We start from the raw sequence: 18,547 nt of genomic DNA on the forward strand, positions 1-18,547 counted from the left end.
TGCATTCGGTTGGAGCGTCATGACCTATTTGACCAATCATTTTCGGCACTGAAAATATGGTACCTAGCACGCAGAAATATGGAGTAAATTCGTACCTAATGCACCGAAAGTTTTGAGTGTTAACATTATTTTTATAATAAATAATTTGCAAGATGATTCAGATGTTTCCATAGTTTAGAGCAGAACAAATTGCTTTATTTTAGATATTCCATGGAGCAACTATATGAAAGTTGTATAATATTTTGTCCACTCTGGAAAGAATAAATACGTACGAAAAATCGCACATCTCATTACAAAATTTGAACGGATGCACAGTCCCACACAGACCTCGCCCCAGTTGTGCACGGACCGGTACATAATTTGTTGACCAAAAATTGAAATGATTGTCAACAAACCAAAATGCAGCTTCCCGAAACCGAACCGGATGTAGGTGGGTGGCGTGTGATGTTTTGCGTGTGGAACTTGTAAAACAAAAGACGCATTTTAACAGCGACATGACTTTGCAACCAATGAAAAGTGTTATTCTCCCTCCCTGCACCCCGCAACGATTTACCAGAGGGACCGTTGTGCGAACTATCCGTTATTTGCACCCGAGACGGTGTGCAACGAACTGTAAATTTATGTAAATGCTTTTCTCCCTTTGCTGGACGGGCCCAACTGATTTTGTTTTTGTTTTGTGTGGCTGTGGCCAAATGTTTGACACACCTGCCCATTAACGGTGGAACGGTTTCAAATTTCTGTGAGGGCTGAGAGATGAAATATTTTGTAGAAGATGTATTTTGTAGATACGGGGCGGTCTGGTTGCTGAGGAGATAGCGGCGCTGACGCTGGATCACGCGGTAGGATCGGAAATGAAATCCAGCTAAGGGTAAAATCCAAGGGCTTGCGCCCGGGAGATGGACTTGCCTGTCTCCTTTTCAACCTGGCGCTAGAGAGAACCATCCGCGACTCGGTGGTGGAAACTTAGGGGACAATCTTCTATAAGACAATCCAGTTCCTGGCATACGCTGATGACATATACATCATTGGTTTGAGGCTCGCCTATGTAGCAGAAGCTTATCAAAGGATCGAGCGTGCGGCACAGAACCTCGGGTTGGAGATTAACGAGGCGAAAACCAAAATGATGGTGGCTTCACCAGCGGCCCTGCTAACAAACACTGATTTACGCAGGGGTGATGCACAGATAGGTGACCGCACCTTCGCAGTCGACCAAAACTTCACCCATCTGGGGTCAAAAGTCAACACCGACAACAACATTGATATTGAGTTACGCGCAAGGGTGCTGGCTGCCAACCGGTCATACTACAGCCTGAGGAAACTGCTCCACTCTAAATGCCTGTCGCGACGGACGAAGCCGGGATTGTACAGAACATTTATAGTCCCAGTAATCACATACTTCTGAGACATGGACTCTGTCCAAAACTGACGAAGCCCTCTTAGCCGCGTTCGAGAGGAAGATGCTCAGAAGGATTTTTGGCCCCGTATGTGTGGAAGGACAATGGAGGGGCCGCTACAACGATGAGCTCTACGAGCTGTACGATGATCTTACCATCGGGCAGCGAATTAGACTCGCCAGGCTCTGGTGGGCTGGTCATGTCATGCGAATGACACCGGACGACCTAGCCCGTAAAGTTCTTATAGGCCGTCCACACGGAGGCGTAGTAGGCCCAAATTGAGATGGAGTGATGGCGTTGATGCGTCCGCCAGAATGGCCGGGATAACGGATTGGCAGACGACGGCGCCAAACCGTGAGTGGTATCGAGAATTGTTGCAGCAGGCCAAGACCGCAAAGCGGTTGTAGCGCCTGATAAGTAAGTAAGTAAGTAAGTAAGGGTAAAATCAAGTCACAGAAAGCCAGAAATGGCTGGCCGAAACCTCTCGAGTAGTGATGGGTCATTCGACTCTTCGGACGGATCGACCCGGAATCGCGGTCGTTCCTATTGGAATCGAGTTCGACCCGTAGGTTCAGGAAGACCCATGGATTAGACCGAACTGGCCAAACTCACGGGTCGACCAGAATTCGTTGAACCCCCGGGTCGACCGAACTCGTTGCACCCATGGGTCGACTCGAACACGTTGGAACTAGGAGTACGACCCGAACGATACCGGGTCGTTTACGCACGGCTCCGACCCGGTAGGTTCGGGTCGGCCCGCCCATCACTACTCTCGAGGTCAAAAAAGAAGATAGAAACGTACGGCATAAGTTTCTCTTTTGACATATTGTATTTTCTTGATACGGTGATCGATTACATTGGATAAATTACAACAATTTTACCTTCACAACCTGGTTTTTGTTTGTTTGTTTTTCTAACTGTTTGCCCGAATCCTCCGTATCACATTTAAAAAAAGCGTCGTTCCACTTTCGGAACGTTACGATTTCGAACTGTAACGACGATTGGTTTAAGGATTACCGAATAAATAAAACTTTTCGCAACATACCCTAATGTCTGTCGGCCCCCTCTGTGGGAGCATCTTTTTGTGAAATCTGTATCTGTTCACGTCTTTCTCACGTCTACCGTGTTCCGTAACGCGTTTCGTACGTAGACGGTTGAAAACTTTCTTCTTTAAAACATCTACTTTCCTCGCACTCGACAAGGATTAGCTTTTGTTTTGCCGTTGGATCCAACAGCCTTACGACTAACCCATTTTCCGTACATGATTTCGCTACCCTAAATACGTATCTGTATCATAAATTAGCTTTTCTATTCCCTAGTCCCTAGATAGTGAGTACTCCCCTATCAACGTTAAATACAGAGCGGCGATCGCGATCGATGCCACCGGGAAACTCGTAATACTTTGCTCGTTTAGTGAAACAGTCGTTTCCCTGATGATCGATATTCCCCGGGGGAGGGCAGATTGCGTTCCGTGGTGCCCTAGTGGAGATGCTGCAGCCCTTCCCTACGCTGCTATCGGCGCTTGCAACAAGTAGAAAAAACAGTAAAATGGTCGCTTCGCTATTCTGATGTGACGCGTAATACTTTTCGATGCAACAATTTTGGCCACTCTGTTTGCTTCTTTTATGGCGGTGTTCTCTCTTTCTCTCGATAGAAGTTGAATCGTTCTTGGTTCTTCGATGTCCCGAAATTAGGAACTGTTTCGCGTTTGCTTTCTTCGCTGCTTCTGACCGTAAGCAGCAGCACCTCGCACTTGTTCCCACGACCTGGGCTCCAATGCTTACATACCAACTATTGTGTCAAGTGTGTGTTACTTCTCTCTGAAAATCATCCGATACGGTTGACTAGAATTGTACCACGACGCTGACGCTTTTTAAAACAAAACACAATACTAAAACATATACATTGCTTCAGACAAACTACAATTAGCGATCCGCGTACTCCCGGAAGCGGAATGAGCTTTAAGGCAGGGCGGCCCTCCTCTTCTCTACCATTAGAACAGTTCGGTAGATTCTCGAGGACGGGTAGGAACCGTACAGCTTCTACACACCGGCCGACATCTGTTCCTCCTTGCATTGGGCCAGCGAGCGAACCGATACGCGCGATCGTATCGAACGGTTGAGCATGCTCGACCGAAGTTCTCCACGAGTCGACGCTCGCAGCGAGGCTCCAATCGAAGTCTTCGATGTGGCACGGGTAAACCGTTCCACGGGCAAATCATCACAGGTATCGACGTCATCCACTTTCCTGCAAAACGAAACGATCGTTTACATTAGAATTGTTGCGGCATTCGGTCTCTGGTAGTAGCCGGGTCGGTCACTTACTTCGTAAGGCAGGGGAAGTCCCAAATCTTTTGCCCACGTCCAAATTCTTCACCATCGGCAAGCGTTTGCGGCAGGTCGTGTCCGAGTGTTTCGGGCAGCAGCAGGGAAAGCAGTCCCCCGAAAATACCCAAAATGCCCAGCACGATCAGTGGCAGGGAGGGCGAGATGTTGGCCAGATACACGACGAACGGTGCCACAATGCTCGCCACGTATCCCATGATGTGGATGAACGCGACACCCTGTGCCCGGACGACGGTGGGAAGCAGCTCGGCCGCATACTGTAGCCCAATGTTGTACGAAATGTTTACGCTGAAGCGTCCCAGAATTGCCAATGTAGCGGAGTATGCACCTGAGGAAGGAGAATACGAATGAGAGGATTGTTCAGTATTACTGTGAAAGGCAAGCAGTGGAGCGCATAAAACCTACCCATCGGTACCATGGTGGCAAACAGACTGAACAGCCCGCTGGCGACCATCGTTCCGCAGGCTAACCATCGCCGTCCCCAACGATCCAGCGTCAGAGTGAGGAAGGTATCGGCCGGCAGCTCCGTCGCGGCAGCCACCGTGAACGTAAAGAACAGATCGAGCCCGAGCGAGCCGACGTTACGCACGTGACCATCGAACACGAGCGAGATGGCCATCCAGATGACAATCAGCAGAATGGTGATGTTGCGCAGGCGCGGCGTCTTGAACAGATCCAGTACAGAGTAGTTGCTATTCGCAGCCTCTTCCTCCTGAAGCCGCACGCAGCTGTCACTGAACTCCTGATACACCTTGGCATCGATCGTCTTCTTGTTGATCGTTTCAAACTTCTTAAGGATTCCGATGGCTTTGTCAATCTTACCCTGCGAAACGAGCCATCTGGTGGGGCAGCCAAGAGCGGGGAATTAGTATACCGGCAGTTGAACGAGGAGCTGTGCGGAGCTTACCTTGCCGATTCCGGTACCAACAGTGGGGTAAGGATGGCCAAAGCTAGCGGTGCCGATGTGACAATAGCGAACGTTTTCCAATCTGCCAGATAGTACGCAATCCAGGGCAATGCGCAGGAAGCGGTCGTGAAGAACAGCGCGATCGACATGTTTGCGACGAAGGTGCGCCATTTTGGGCCAACGTATTCCAGAACTGTAACGAGCGAAAGGGGGGATTTTTAAAGCTGGGATATGCACAAAGAGGGAAAAGCTCACAAGCCAGCAGCCGACAGGCGATTAGAATGGCCTACACCTACGGCAGTGCAACCCATTGACCATTTCCTACTATTTGCTCTGGATGACAAATTTAATCGTCGACAAGTGCGATAAACCGGGACATGCAATATTCATGAGCGATACACCTTTCCACCGCACGGTGTATGATTGATTGAGGGCAACAGGTGTAACCTGTTTAACGGCACGCAACGGTCCCACATCTGGGCAAATGAATATACATCATACACCGGCGGCGTCGGCATCCATTACTATCAGCGAAGGTGCAACTAATCACAACTTTAAACTTTTGTGCCCGCAGCAACAGGGCGCACTTTTTGCTTGGCATTCAGGAGTGACAAACAGACTCCCGCTCCTGTTTGAGTGAGTGATCTCGGCTGCAAAATAAGTACCCAGCGAGTCATTCGCTCCCGCCGGTCACCGTTTGCGTGGGCAGTGTGAATAAAATGTTAAGGAAATGCTATTTCGCACACGCACTGCTCCATCAATTAACATGTTTATTTATTCCGTCACATCATTCGATGGAAGGTCGGTCTGTGAGCTGTGTGTGTGTTTTTTTGGGCCATAGCGTATCCGTGTTACTTAAATGTTCATTCAGCGTTAATAATTCGCACTGACGCGGCGAGCCTGTTGTGGTGGACTGCAATCTGCTGCTGACACTGGCAGGCCAAACTTGCTGGTGAGGGCGACCGCGGCTGATGTACTTAAGCGGGCTGGCAAAGTAACGTCCAGAGGCGTTATGCTAATTGGAGCAAGAACAACACCATTAGAATTAGAACTTGCTCGCTGGCAAGTGCCATTACCAGGCAGGCGGAATAATATGGCAATCCGGAACTGCACACCTGTTGCCGATGCTCGGTGGATCATCAAGCTAATAATTGGTTGCCCGTGCGACCTGTGCTAGATTCCCGTGTACCGGCGACTGCTCGCTGGGTGGTTTTATAATCGAACTCGCTCGGTTTTTAAATTGGCAATTCAAACGCACGTTTTGCTACAAAAAAAAAAATGGGATGTAGAATTATGGATGATTGCAAGCGGCTGACGGGGTTTCATTTCTGTTGCTAACGCCGATCTATGCGGTGACCTCAATCAAGAACACAACTTGCTCACAGTTGGACATCGAGAATGAGGTTGCGCTGGTTTGCTAGAGACCCGTGGAAGGATGAGGCTGTTGGATATTGATGTTGGATGAGGCTGTTGGACGGTGCAGTTAAAGATCAGTATTCGCACTGTGGCTGCAGAGTGCTATAAACTAGGCAGGATCATACTATTAGCATGACAAGCGGTGAAAGGTGGACACCGAAGGACAGTCCAGCCCGCTGTCTAGATAATCTAGACAAATAATGACTTCAGCAACGGCCAAACGGCAAACAAGAACGGTTTCCGATCGTATCTGCTTTAAGGGTGTGTCAATGTTGGAGGGTTTAAATTTTAAACTTGAAACAATCAGGGTTGTAGTACCTAAAAAAATCCTCCCCAAAAATCTACGTTCGTTTTGTACTGTTTTACATCATAAATTAGAATGGTGCTCGCTCGATACTCAAACCACTCACCGACCGACGTTCTTTGTCTTGACTCGGTCGTGCGGCGCCCGCTTCTTGTACGGCCTTCGTGGTGGAGCAAGAATTTAGCACCAGGTTTTTCCCGCCACACCAAAGAAAAATAATGAGGTCGCATCAGATGTACCGATGCAAAGGAGACCAATCACGCAAGAACCAATGCTTCAATGAATGATCAAGATCAAGTAAATCAAGTGCCACCAGGGGCGGCCGCCTGGTGGCTAGTGAAAGGATTGTGGAGCGGGACAGAAAATTTAAATGATCATCAAGAAGACCCCCCCCCCCCCCCCCCAAAAGCTGCATGGGTGCAATAATCGAAGAAGCTAGCGGCTCCAAGTAAGCCGCTACGTGTAACCTTCCACGAGCGCGATCACAACGTTTTGCACTTGGCACTGGTGGACGGCCTACCAGTAGCTACAACCAACCAAACGCTGCTGCCGATGGCCTTGAACAAGGCAGCAGCAGCAGCAGCACCGGCTCCAGTCTCCATCTGGCGGTGTTTTTACGAAAAAATTCGCGGCCACCGAAACATTCACATTCGAAAATGGAGCGGAAACCATAAAACCGGAACGAAAACCGACTCAACAAAATGGCTGGGACACAGTACGATCAGATCTGCTAGCCCACAAAATCGAACAACGTGAGGAACAATTTGCGATAAATGGTGTGTGTGTGTGTGCATCAGAGGAAAAGGCGCCAACTTCAGGCCATAACCCTGCGTTGCCCTGCGAGGCTTTAAACGGTCACCGAAAAAGCAACCCCGCGGGGGTTAACCTGCCAACTGCTGCCGGATAACCTTGGTGAGATTGTAAGTTACGGCGTTGACATTCCTTTAACTGGGACAGATGTAACCGCCTTTTTTTCTCTGAACGTTCGTGAACTTGAGCGTGCAGAGGTTTAGGTTAGTGACCGCAGGTTACCGTGCAGATACCTCCGTAGACATGACGGAGACATTCGTGCCAAGAGGTGTGCGCTCCGGAAATTGACCAACGCACACAGTCGCAGGAGGACAGAACGCAGGAGGCTCCGGAGTTCCGTAGAGCCACTGATGTCTGCTAAAAAAGAGATCATAAACCGATGCATGGAACGATTATACAATCGTGACTATTACGTCGCACTGTACCCCTGGGAGGCCCATGCGTTGGTAAAGCTTTCCGCATCTGCTGACCGGCGGCAGCAAGTGGTCGCGTAACAACGCTACGTAGCATGGCCTTTTTCTTATAAAAAAGGGCTATGAGAATGGGATTGGTTGGCTGCCCGTTCTTGGCATTGTAATTATCGCAAACTTATCTTACCGTACGATGATGAAGTCATAGCTACGCTTTTAAAACATGTGTGTGAGTTGAAGGCATCGGTCGCGAGATAAAAGTTTTGCACTTTGTTCTGTCCATTTACATTGCGCTTACGGCGGGTAGTAATGGAGATGTAATGTTTCCACCATTCCCATTCCATTCCGTCAGATCCACTCAATTTGTCGTTAAAGGTGGCCATTTATAATAAGTTTGGTGTTATCATAAATCTACCGAACGGTGTAAACTACCGCAGCGAATTAGAAGTCAGTTCGTGCGGCCCTTTTCTTCACTCATGGCCCTTACGTTCGTGAGGAACAACACAGGTGTAAGAAATATTTATTACCTGCTTCATTTGCTACAAGTCTCCCGACTCGAGTCGTTACAGATGATCAATTAGGTTATCGTTAAGCGCAGCTTAGCAGAGATATTGTACCGTCGCTGCGGGACGATTATCACCCTTTCATTAGCGATTCCACGCGATCGTGCCCGTTGTTGCGATTTACAATCAAAAAGCGCTCACGATTTCGATTTCTATCGTCGGTAGCATTTAGGTGTAAAATTGTAAACCTGCGGTGTAATTAATTGCTCAATAGCACACGATCGTGCTACTACTGACTAGGTTAGATCAGAGAGAGAGAGAGAGAGGGGGGGAAAACCACTGTAATCAGGTTAAACACATACTTCCGATCACATTCTTGGGCATGATCAGTGTACGTTGTGTGCTAGTTCTGCTAATCTTAACAGGCCAGCACGGGGTGGTGAAAAACGCTACCAGCTCTATATCTACGATACGAGAACCAATTAAATCTTGTCGTTATGATTCATTTATATGATCAGAATTACAACGTGACATTTTTATCATAATACATATTTCTGGCCAATGGTACTCCACACAGGCCGGTCCAGTAGCCACACATTGGTATGCTCACTAGCCACCATCTACACTGTTGCAAACAGTTCGTGTTTCCATAAATCCTCCCCATTCCAAGGCGATCGCCTTCAATTGCCCACCGCACTGCCACCACCGCGTTGGCGCTAGATCCCCGTAGCGGATGAGCATTTATAGGCTCCGCAAGAATCAGGGGGGCAGAGGAAGCTAAATACATATAATAAGGTCGCATCAAAGTGCAAACCGTATGCGATGTGGTGGCGATCAATCTCACGCGACTGTTTGCCGTGGTCAGGTTAGAATTAGTTCGGACAAGCCGGCCCCAGACTATTAGTATTCAACGCCACAAGCATCAGGATACGCGTGCAGGTATGATGGATGGAAGTATGGAAGACAGCTTACCTAAGATGTACATCATGGTGAAGCAGTTGTCGAAGGCGAATCCGACCAGAAACCGGCACAAGCTGAACTGCCAGAAGTTGCCGACGAATGCCGTAGCGACACCGGCTACAAAACCGACGATATTGCACCCAGCCAGCGCGGGGATGCGTCCGTAGCGATCCGCAATCCAGCCGAACAGCAGACCACCGACGATCGCACCCAGGAAGAAGATGGACTGGGCCAACGTCGGAAGGTAGGCATGGTCACAGACCCACTCGAACTGTGTGTGTGTGTGGAAGAAGGGAAGAGAAATTAGTTTGACTCACGCATGTTGCTAGGCCCGCTCCTACTTACATCAGTCGCTGCCGTCTGGTACGGTACATCCGTAAAGTTGTACTCCCATCCGTTCCGGCAGGGTTGCGTCGGCCAGGACGGATCTGCCTTGCGTATGTTGTTGGCAAGCACCTCCGTGAAGTTAACGGCGTACATCGTACATTTGCTGTAGCTGATCGGTTCGCTTCCATCGCCGACACCCGGATCCAACCCGGACCCGAACGGTTCGTCGACGGGAATGGCTAACGCACGTCTGTGGAGAGGAAACGATGAATGGCAGGATGTTAACGAACAGGATGCTAGCGGCGGGACAGGAATTATACTGGTTACTAGCGTTGGTCACGCGTGTTTCTTCCTCCCAATCATCGGTTAGGCATACGAAGATGATGGTGATGATCATTGCGGACCAACCAATTCGCAAGAAACGTTCACTTCTAGCACCCGTGCGCTCTGTGGCCCCGAACAAAGAAACCCGACCGTTGGCCATGTTGCTTGCCTGCATCCTTGAGATGCTACGAAAGTCATTGATCCATGGACTCCTATACACGGTGGCTCTCCCGGCGGGATTTTCGCGCCTTCCCTTCACTACGTTCTAACCAGTCAATGAACCATGAACGTGATGGTGTGTTCCAGATATGGGATAGGTTGGGAGGAGGATTTGTTAGCCAGCCAGTTGTTTTTGTGTTCTTCTGCAGGCTCACCCCAACGTTTGCTCCTCGTCAAATCGACAGGACGGACAAGTTTTATTATTAGAACATAAAGCTAACCAGAGTAAAAAACAAAACAGAGCGGGAACCTGTTACAGACGTTTCGGGAAGCATGCCAAATTATAGTTATTGAATCCGCGTTTTTTTTTTTGTTGGGCCAATTGATTTCGCACACAAGTGATTGAAAGCTTCCTCTCGATTGCTTGATGATGATTCAAATCCGTTTGTCTTCCGTTTGGCCCAGTGGGTAGTAAGTCACATTGGAATGATTCATTCCATCATCAGAAACCACCATGAAACAAATCAAACAAATCCAATCAATGCTCACCTCCAAGCGCCATCGCATGACCGTGTTCCGTTTTTGCCATTATTTCTCGCAAACCGGAGACACCCGGTAGCACCCGGAAGTGTGGAAGAGTTCTTCGCAACCACCGGGGCAGCAGCAGGCAGATCCGTAGAAACGGGCACAAACGCCATTTTAAGGTTATGGCGAACTGGGTTTGGCCTGGCAACAAACGCGGTTTATGAGCGTCGGATAATTAATGTTCCTTTGTCGCTGATTTGACGGCGACAGTGCACCCAAATGGCTATCATTTATGAAAGCCTCACACGAAATTTTGTGGGACCGAATGTGCGAGAACACTGTAAGCCGTTAAACAGGTTTAGGATGGAAGTGTTTGTCTCCATCATAATACTTTTTTTTTGTTTCGTCGTTGGACACGTTATTAATCCTTAATCTCCCGTATCGAGGGAAAGGGAGCCAGGAAGCATGGGCCTTTTTAGTATGACAAATGTCGCACGTTGAAAGGCGCGATTGACAGGCAGCATAAATTAAAGGCATGGCAAGTGTGTGTTTTGTGCCTCCAATTAACCAGTTTACTGAAACTGTCTGTTAGATGTTTGTCTAGTTTTTTTCTTCTAAAAGGCTCAAATTATCCCCAATTCGTGACTCAAGATCATCAAGAAGTGGGTAAATTAAAAAAGTAAATGAAACTGGTTGAAAGAATCAATTTTTTGCGTCCCCGAAATCCCTCCCGGCACCTTGGTCAAGATCATGCACACAGAATCGTGATCGTGATTGAGATATGATCCAACACAGATCATCAGTAGACACCTGTTCCCACTTCACAGTAAATCATGCCCTTACGCAAGACCAAGAACTCATAGGACACATTGGCACAAAACACGGAATTGAATTTGAAACTTATAAAAAAAATAAGCTTGAACCGGATTCTCGACAGGGAAGTAAGCGCGCCGACGACAACTTCCGAAACAAACGATTTGCTTCGTCCAGCCGCCGGGGAACACACCATTGCGATCCCTGGCTGGTGGTTTTGGTCCGGCTTAAAACCGCTGCACGGACACCATTATTGAGGAATGGATTTTAATCGAATTTCAAGGTTTATTAGCACAGAACGGACGGCATTACCGCAGCCAGCGGAACAACCTTTGAAGGGAAGCCCTTTTTCACGGCTACGGTCAAACCATTAGGAGCGCGGTGCTGGTGGTCGTTCGCGGTCGGCGCGATTTTTTTTTCTCCTTTCCGTTGTGCCTGTGTGTGTTCGTTTTATTTCCGCATATTCTACTGCACGTTGCGTGTCCGTGTTCTCTGAGCGGAGGTCCGCTTTGTGAGACGTTGGGGCTGGTTGGTTGGTACAAAGTGGATTGTTGGGCCGATTGTGTGCTTCTTTTTTCTTCTTACTTTTGTTTATTAAATTTTATGCTACCGGTTTCGGTGTCATAGAACAGTTCTATTGACACCTAATGCTATTAGCAGCCCTTACAGCATAGCGCGATCAAGCAGCTAGATATGGATGATTTATCATATCCGTTGCAAACGGCGAGCTGGAACCTGCCGATCATTCAGACGAGATTGGTAATTGTTACGAAATTCAACCGTGCTCTTGTGTTTGCGCTTTCGGCGAAGGAATACAATTTGCATTTTTTTTTTCAAACACCATTTAAATGGTGGACGCAATGTCACAACGATCTTTGCCACAACAAAGAGCCGAGATGATGTTGTTTGGACTTGGACCATCGCCAAAAAAAAAAAAAACGAAAACAGTTTTTGACTGCCGAAAACCTCGTACCGCTAACTTGTTTGGTGGATCTGGTAATCAGGTAGAATGTGACTTTGGGGGACTTACATGCCGCTCAATCGAGACGAGTCGCATTTTTTGTTCGGCTTGAAGACATACGCCAGCTTAAGAGCAATCCTTCAACGACGGTTGACAATGTTTTTTGAGCCAAACATGAATATCCGGTTTTGAACATTGTTCTCGTCACATCCATTTTAACTGTTTGTTATTCTCGTTAGGACGTATGCTCGTATGTCTTTATCTATATGAACTTTAACCGAAAACAGTTTCTGTCAAACATACCATTCATCAGAATTGTCTTAATTGTCGCGAGTCCTGATTTGCCACAAGGAAGAAACACATTCATCGGCGTTCTGACCTCCGGAGATGGTTTAAGGAAATCACGAAGTTCACGACTCTCGATCATCACCTGCTGTCAATCAAACAGCATTCATTTTTGAGCGTCCTTTGGTAATGAACTTTCGGGCACGACTTTACTGACGCACGCAAAGCACGAGCAAGGTTTCCCCAAAGCTGATCCTGTAACCGTACACCTCCGTATCCGGGGCAATGCGTTGTTTGAATGACGTCAGCCCAAGCAGGGGATGTTGGAATGCAGGATACAAGAGGAGAAAAAAAAAATTATCTAACACCCTGAGTGAGTTACCGGGGCATTCCATCAGGTCAGGCCGTTATTGCCCGTCAATCGATTCCGAGCGAATACCTTTTACCTGTCGGTCGCTGTCTGCTTCCTGTTGCCATTTCCGGGACGTTCGTTTCGTGACCGGGTGGTGTACTAATGGATCGATCTCGCGCGCTTGGGTGATCCGCAGCTGTTCTATTATGACATCCATCATTCTTCGCCACCCGATATGTCAGATGCTCGTGAACCAATTTCGATCTAGCACTTCCTAGTGGATGAGCACCATTCGCCAGTGTGCTTTACCTTTACCACGTGACCGACCATGACTCGGCTGGGTTGGCTGGAGGTAAGCGCTAAATAGACCGATTGGACAAAGTTCAACTTCCTTGTGTGACCGGAATTCCACCAGCACCTCGCGTTACGTCATTACGAGGGCGCTCACAGTGCGCTAACCCACTGTGGTTCATGTTTACATCGATTACAGTAAATTGGCCGCTTACAAAACCACGGGTGGGGGGTCACGTACTAGAAGGGTTCCAATTCTAGCGGGCCCGTACTACTACTGGACTTGACTTACTCACCTCGGACTTTCACTCGCGCGCGCGCGCGTTCGCTTAAGTGTGGTAGCTTGACCCTCAAACCGCAACACACAACTCCTGACAATGGTCCGGATTTCCACCGGCATATACCGGGGGGGGGGGGGTACGGTGTGGCCGGTTTTTCTACTCCATAAAACATCGCACATTTCAACGGTCGACGCCACGAGCGCTCGGCAAGTTCTGCGCACTGCAAACATTCTCACACACACACACACACACCCAAGTAGTGGTGCACAGTTTAATTGCGACCTTCAGCCTGGCGCACGTCAAGCCGTTCTCAATTTTTCGTCTTATTCTACCAAACGCAAGCTCATCCATTTATGAGGCGTATGCTTGCGCAGGCTGAGCGCATTGGCAAGAAGCGAAAAAATGCAACCATGCAAACAATGTAGAAGGCGTAGTAGCACTACTGGGCTACTGGTTTAGCTGCACATTTGCGCTACAACATAAACACCACAGCGAACACACACACATACTCTGTTGAGGTGGAGTTCTTACATTGCTTTAAGAAGGATTAGAATTGAAGTCTTCTAATTTATGCGCACAAGAACAGTGGATTAAACAGGGGCATAGCATTGGTTGACATTGAAAATTCTGCCGCTAGAGCAAAAGGCTCTTGACTTAACTCCTGCAGAGTGTGCCTGTCGCTTTTTTGTGTACGGCAGCTCGAAATTTTGCAATAATCTCCTCAGCTAACGCCGGGGGTTTTCTAATACCCCGTGGGGAGGACTGTAACACGCTTGCTTGCAGTACACTTGCGAAATGTCTATTTCACAACGAGCATAGATAAATGAGGCCATCTTGTTTCTGGTGGGGACTTCGTCCACGCGGGACTGGAGCGTAGCAGTGGTCAGTATGCGCTTTTACCTATATATCGCGATAAAATCAAGCAAACCGTGGTGGTGCTGGTGTGGTGGCATTCGCCGCCCATGCCTACAATTTAGCAGTCAGTTGCACCGGCCACCGTTCTGGCCTTAACCTGGGCGAGGTGGTGGATTCAAGCAATTCGCGGCACGCAATTCTGTAGGAATTCTGTTGGGTTCAATTACGCTCCCGAACGACCACCTGCACCAACACTCCTTAGATGCTGCTGCACCTGTCACCGCCGAACGGTGGTGGAACACACGCGCTCTCGACTAATCCAGTTGACCTTTATAATGCGTCGCGTAATGGAGCAAACAAGCACATCCGAATGGGGGAAATATTAGTTAAGATGATTCGACACTTATCGCAAAACCGCAAAACAAAAACCCCCTCGTTTGAGGAAGGCTTTGTCCATTGATCGATCGACTCAATCAAGCCTTGACGGGGGACGGTATGGCTGTCCCCGCACTGGCAAAATGCGTCTTTGAACTTCAATTCTGCGCCAGCCTAATTAGCGTGATCCGTTGCAATGCTTTACCGCACCAGCCGAGTCGCACATTTTTGTCGCGCCAAGTTACGCGGCCGGCCCCCTCGGTGTGCGTTGTTACCTCGAATTTGGGTCAAGTTGAAGTTGAAACTTTTCGAGTAGAGCACGCGCGCGCACAAGCGGCATTCGCCTTTGGGCCTTTTCCAGCGGCTTCTGCTGTTGTTGTGGTTTGGAAATTGGAAGAGCCACCGCTTGAATGCTACTTGGTTGCCGATCATCGCGATCGATCATTAATCGACGCACACACAGCAGCTCGATAGAGCAACTGGTGAAGCTAATTGCACTGGGCGATCATGTTTGAAGAGTAAACGACGCATATTGCGTAAAGTGGACAACCCGAAATATTGCAATCGGTTTGGTTGGGGAATAATTGCGGGTTCATCTTGCGCGCGCTATTGACACTTCAGGGTCAATGTGTGCATCTAGCGATCGTAGACTCATAAGCTGGGACATTCATGTAGAATTCGAACCAAAGCAAAAAAACAAAAACTGTGACTAAAATTGTATCATGTGTCTAAAGTGTCACGATGTACGATCGCATCGGTTGGCTACTTACATGGGTCAACTATTTGTAAGCACGACGACACGACGATCGCGTGTGTTGTACTTCGCGCCTCGTCTTCACAACCCGTTGCACTACAACCGGCAGCGATGGCATTGTCCAGCGTGTAACGATGTAAACCGATACACTAACTGCGGTACGAACTGTAGCAAAAAGGAAGTACGCACCGACTACTCCACAAGGGCTCCCCCGTGATCAATGCAACTGTTTGTGCAGCATGCGGTTTTACTGTTTTTACTACCTCTGCCGCTAGCTAGCTAATGTCGGATGCATTTCATTCTTGAAGAATCGTTGCAGCTAATGTACTCCCTAGTCCTTGCTTTGCCTGCCACTGAATGAGGAAGTAAATTAAGCATCTGCTCCGAACGGGGGTTTACCAGCCGTCTACCAGTCGAGGTAATAATGAACACTCGCCGTGTCAGACTCGTACATCAGCGTTCACACTCGGAAGAAGGTTCGAATCATCAGAAACATTTTATTCCGCCTCATTGCCGTTTGTACAAGTGTTCTAGCAAGAGAACAGACGGTCGATGGTTGGTGTTGGTACAGCTTGGTCCAAATCAGTTGTGCCGTTATCCTTCGATCGACCGAAATCGATAGAAAGTGAGGCGCTTTTTTCTGCCATCATATGGCGCATGCAATTCCGGGGCATTTTCTGAGGTGGAAAGAAAAAACCCAAAACATCGTAGTGTCCAAAAACCTTGACAGAAAACCAACGCCACCCCACTGCCACCGGGCGTCTTTCTTCGCTTCGCCACGCTCTAGCGGCTCAGTTCAAAGACGCGCTACGATTTTATGGTCAAAACACAGCGGATCGCGTCATATCGGAGTTCGTATGCGATCGCTACTAACATCACACCTACTGTATTGGTGTGGCCGGGTACTACCGAAAGAGGTGAATCGGTACAACGTGTGTACTTCGGCAGTGTCGGGCCCTACAAAACCGTGAAGATGTCTTAGTGTGGAGGGTCGTAATCATCACCATGCCGGATTTCATCGAACCATAACCTATTCTCGGGTGGTGTAGTAGTGGTACACCGCAAAAAGGAAACATCTACTACTAAACCACTAAAGCGGGTCTAGCCAGCAACACAGGCTGCTACCACGCGAGGACACACCCATACAGACGCGCATCTCGGCCACCTACCTTTCCTCCACGGACAGGTGCTGCAGTTCCGGCACGTAGCACCAATGCTCCTCTGGCACGAGGGTGATGAAAATCTGCGAAAAGTACACGAACGCCACGAAGAACGCGAACGGAATCATCAGCAGGAACAGAATCTTCTGGTACCGTCCAAACTCGCCGACGTGCGGCAGCAGATCGTCAAAGTCTACGACCGGTTTTTCGGCTACCGTTGCCGCACTTCCGCCGGTGGCCATCAGGACGCCATGCTGGTTCGCGTTTTTCGTGTCCTTGCGCAGCTCATCCTTGCCACCGTGCAGCTCCATCGCGGCTGCGGCGGCGGCCAGCTTCTCGGCCTGGGCACAATCGCTCACGAAACCATTGTTGATGAAGGCGTTCAGCTTGAGGTTGGCGCTGAGATTGCTCAAGCTGGCACTGTTGTTTAGGGCCGATTCGCCCAGCTCCCGGTCGTCGCCCACGTGGACGACGGGAATGCTTTCCTCTGGTTTGGGCGTCATTTTGTTTTACTGTTTTGTAGCGTAAGCTTTTAGTTTGCTACGAAGAGAGCTTTACCGGCGGTCTTCTGCTTCAAGTTCACTTACACAAAGACACACGAACACACAGGTACAGCACTTTTAACACCAAAATCAAGAAGAACTAGAAGCCAAAAAGGACAACGCCCCTTTTTTTGCTCACACTTTCTCGAACTCGTTGCACTGCGGACTGCTGCTAGTATGCTTGCAGGTGCATATTTCTTTTTTCCTTCTCGTTATAGCCGCTTCTGGATTATGGCACCAGCACTCGTACACACGGGCAGGCACACTTTTCGTGATGATATTTCTCGGTCTCACTGGTTCTGTGGAGGCCTATCCTATCCCAGTACGAAGGAGTTTCGCGGTGCGCTGAACCTTTTACTTTCCCGCACGCGATAGGTAGAGTGGGTCTCGTGTGCTTTTCACCACGCAAGTGCGCTGCTCTAGGCGGGGGCCCCTAACTCAAAGCGCTCTACTGCGGGTCGATCTGGTAGTGTGCGGATCGGACGTTTAATTGAGTCCGGTTCGATGCCGCACCGAGGATATATAGGGCTATTAGTGGCGACCGCCGGAGAGCGAGATCTAGCCCGAGAGCAACGGAGTTGTCGCTGTTGTCGCACCAGGTGCGTGAGAGACAGTCGACGCCGTTGACGAGCCGATGATCTCTCGAATCTCCCCGGTCCGTCGCGTCTAGACGCGGTGCGATCTCGCTCCGAAGGATACGCTTTTCCGAGATCGACCGTCTCGGTCTGGCCGCTGGAGAACACGCACGTTTACGGGACAGCTACTCGTCGAACACCGTTTGCCAGCAACGCGTGGGCTCTTCTGCCCGAGGCTTTTAGCACCTTTGCCGAGCTTACCTTAGTGTGTGGTGGGCCGAGCCGAGCAGCAGGTAGACGAGCCATTCTTCTATCGGCCAAAGGTGTACTTGTTCGTGTGTTGCGTACTGTCTTACACACACCCCTACCGCCAACACTGTTGCTCGCACGACACGATCGACCATCGCGAATGTACTTTGCACGATCGGTTCAATCCGGCTTACCTCCACCGGTGCGTTTGGTTCTCTCGCTCGCTCTCTTGCTCTCTTGCGAAAACAAAAACCAGCTCGCTGGCCGCACCAAGCACCCAGGAAGGTTGATCCTGGGGAGGATCGGTTCGGGGTCGGGCATCGGGACAACATGACCCTACACGGAGACTTGCTGGAATATGGCTGGATTTTCCCAGACGGTTGCAACTGACCTGCCCGGCGGGGAATGGGTTTAACAGGCACATAATAGACTTATCTGTTGTTCGGTTGACGGCATCACATGACTCACCAACACGATCACAACACAAGCGTCGCGGGAAAATCGTTTCTTTAACGAAAGAGAAGGGAACGAACGGAACGGTGCACAGACAAGTTTCCTTCTGTAAATCCCCTTCTGGCTTATTATTTTAGCCAATTAGGGATGGAAAGTACTCTCGCATCGATAATGGGCAAACTATTGGCAAAGGTCGCTCTCATGATGTACTCCAAAA

At 49.1% G+C, this 18,547-nt stretch overlaps 1 protein-coding gene across 1 annotated transcript; it reads right to left on the bottom strand.

Moving 5' to 3' along the window:
• Nucleotides 1-2,200: 2,200 nt before the first annotated feature.
• On the bottom strand, nt 2,201-17,831 carry LOC118514374 (organic cation transporter protein). The gene is made up of 7 exons (XM_036061236.1): nt 16,521-17,831; nt 9,395-9,626; nt 9,062-9,320; nt 4,647-4,839; nt 4,145-4,578; nt 3,719-4,067; nt 2,201-3,641 (listed from the first exon to the last, which is right to left on the bottom strand). The coding sequence occupies exons 1-7, from the start codon at nt 17,012-17,014 to the stop codon at nt 3,437-3,439; spliced, it is 2,166 nt and encodes a 721-aa protein (XP_035917129.1). The 5' UTR covers nt 17,015-17,831; the 3' UTR covers nt 2,201-3,436.
• Between the last annotated feature and the right edge of the window lie 716 nt (nt 17,832-18,547).

The sequence above is a fragment of the Anopheles stephensi genome, chromosome 3 (genome assembly GCF_013141755.1).
Source record: "Anopheles stephensi strain Indian chromosome 3, UCI_ANSTEP_V1.0, whole genome shotgun sequence".
Classification (NCBI taxonomy): domain Eukaryota; kingdom Metazoa; phylum Arthropoda; class Insecta; order Diptera; family Culicidae; genus Anopheles; species Anopheles stephensi.

Excerpts from the sequence above, each read along its gene's own strand:
- LOC118514374 (XM_036061236.1), bottom strand. The coding sequence starts at position 17,014 with ATGACGCCCAAACCAGAGGAAAGCATTCCCGTCGTCCACGTGGGCGAC. Across the intron at positions 9,321-9,394 it reads ACCAGACGGCAGCGACTGAT|TTCGAGTGGGTCTGTGACCA; the intron begins GTAAGTAGGAGC and ends ACACACACACAG. Across the intron at positions 4,579-4,646 it reads TTGGTACCGGAATCGGCAAG|ATGGCTCGTTTCGCAGGGTA; the intron begins GTAAGCTCCGCA and ends CTGCCCCACCAG.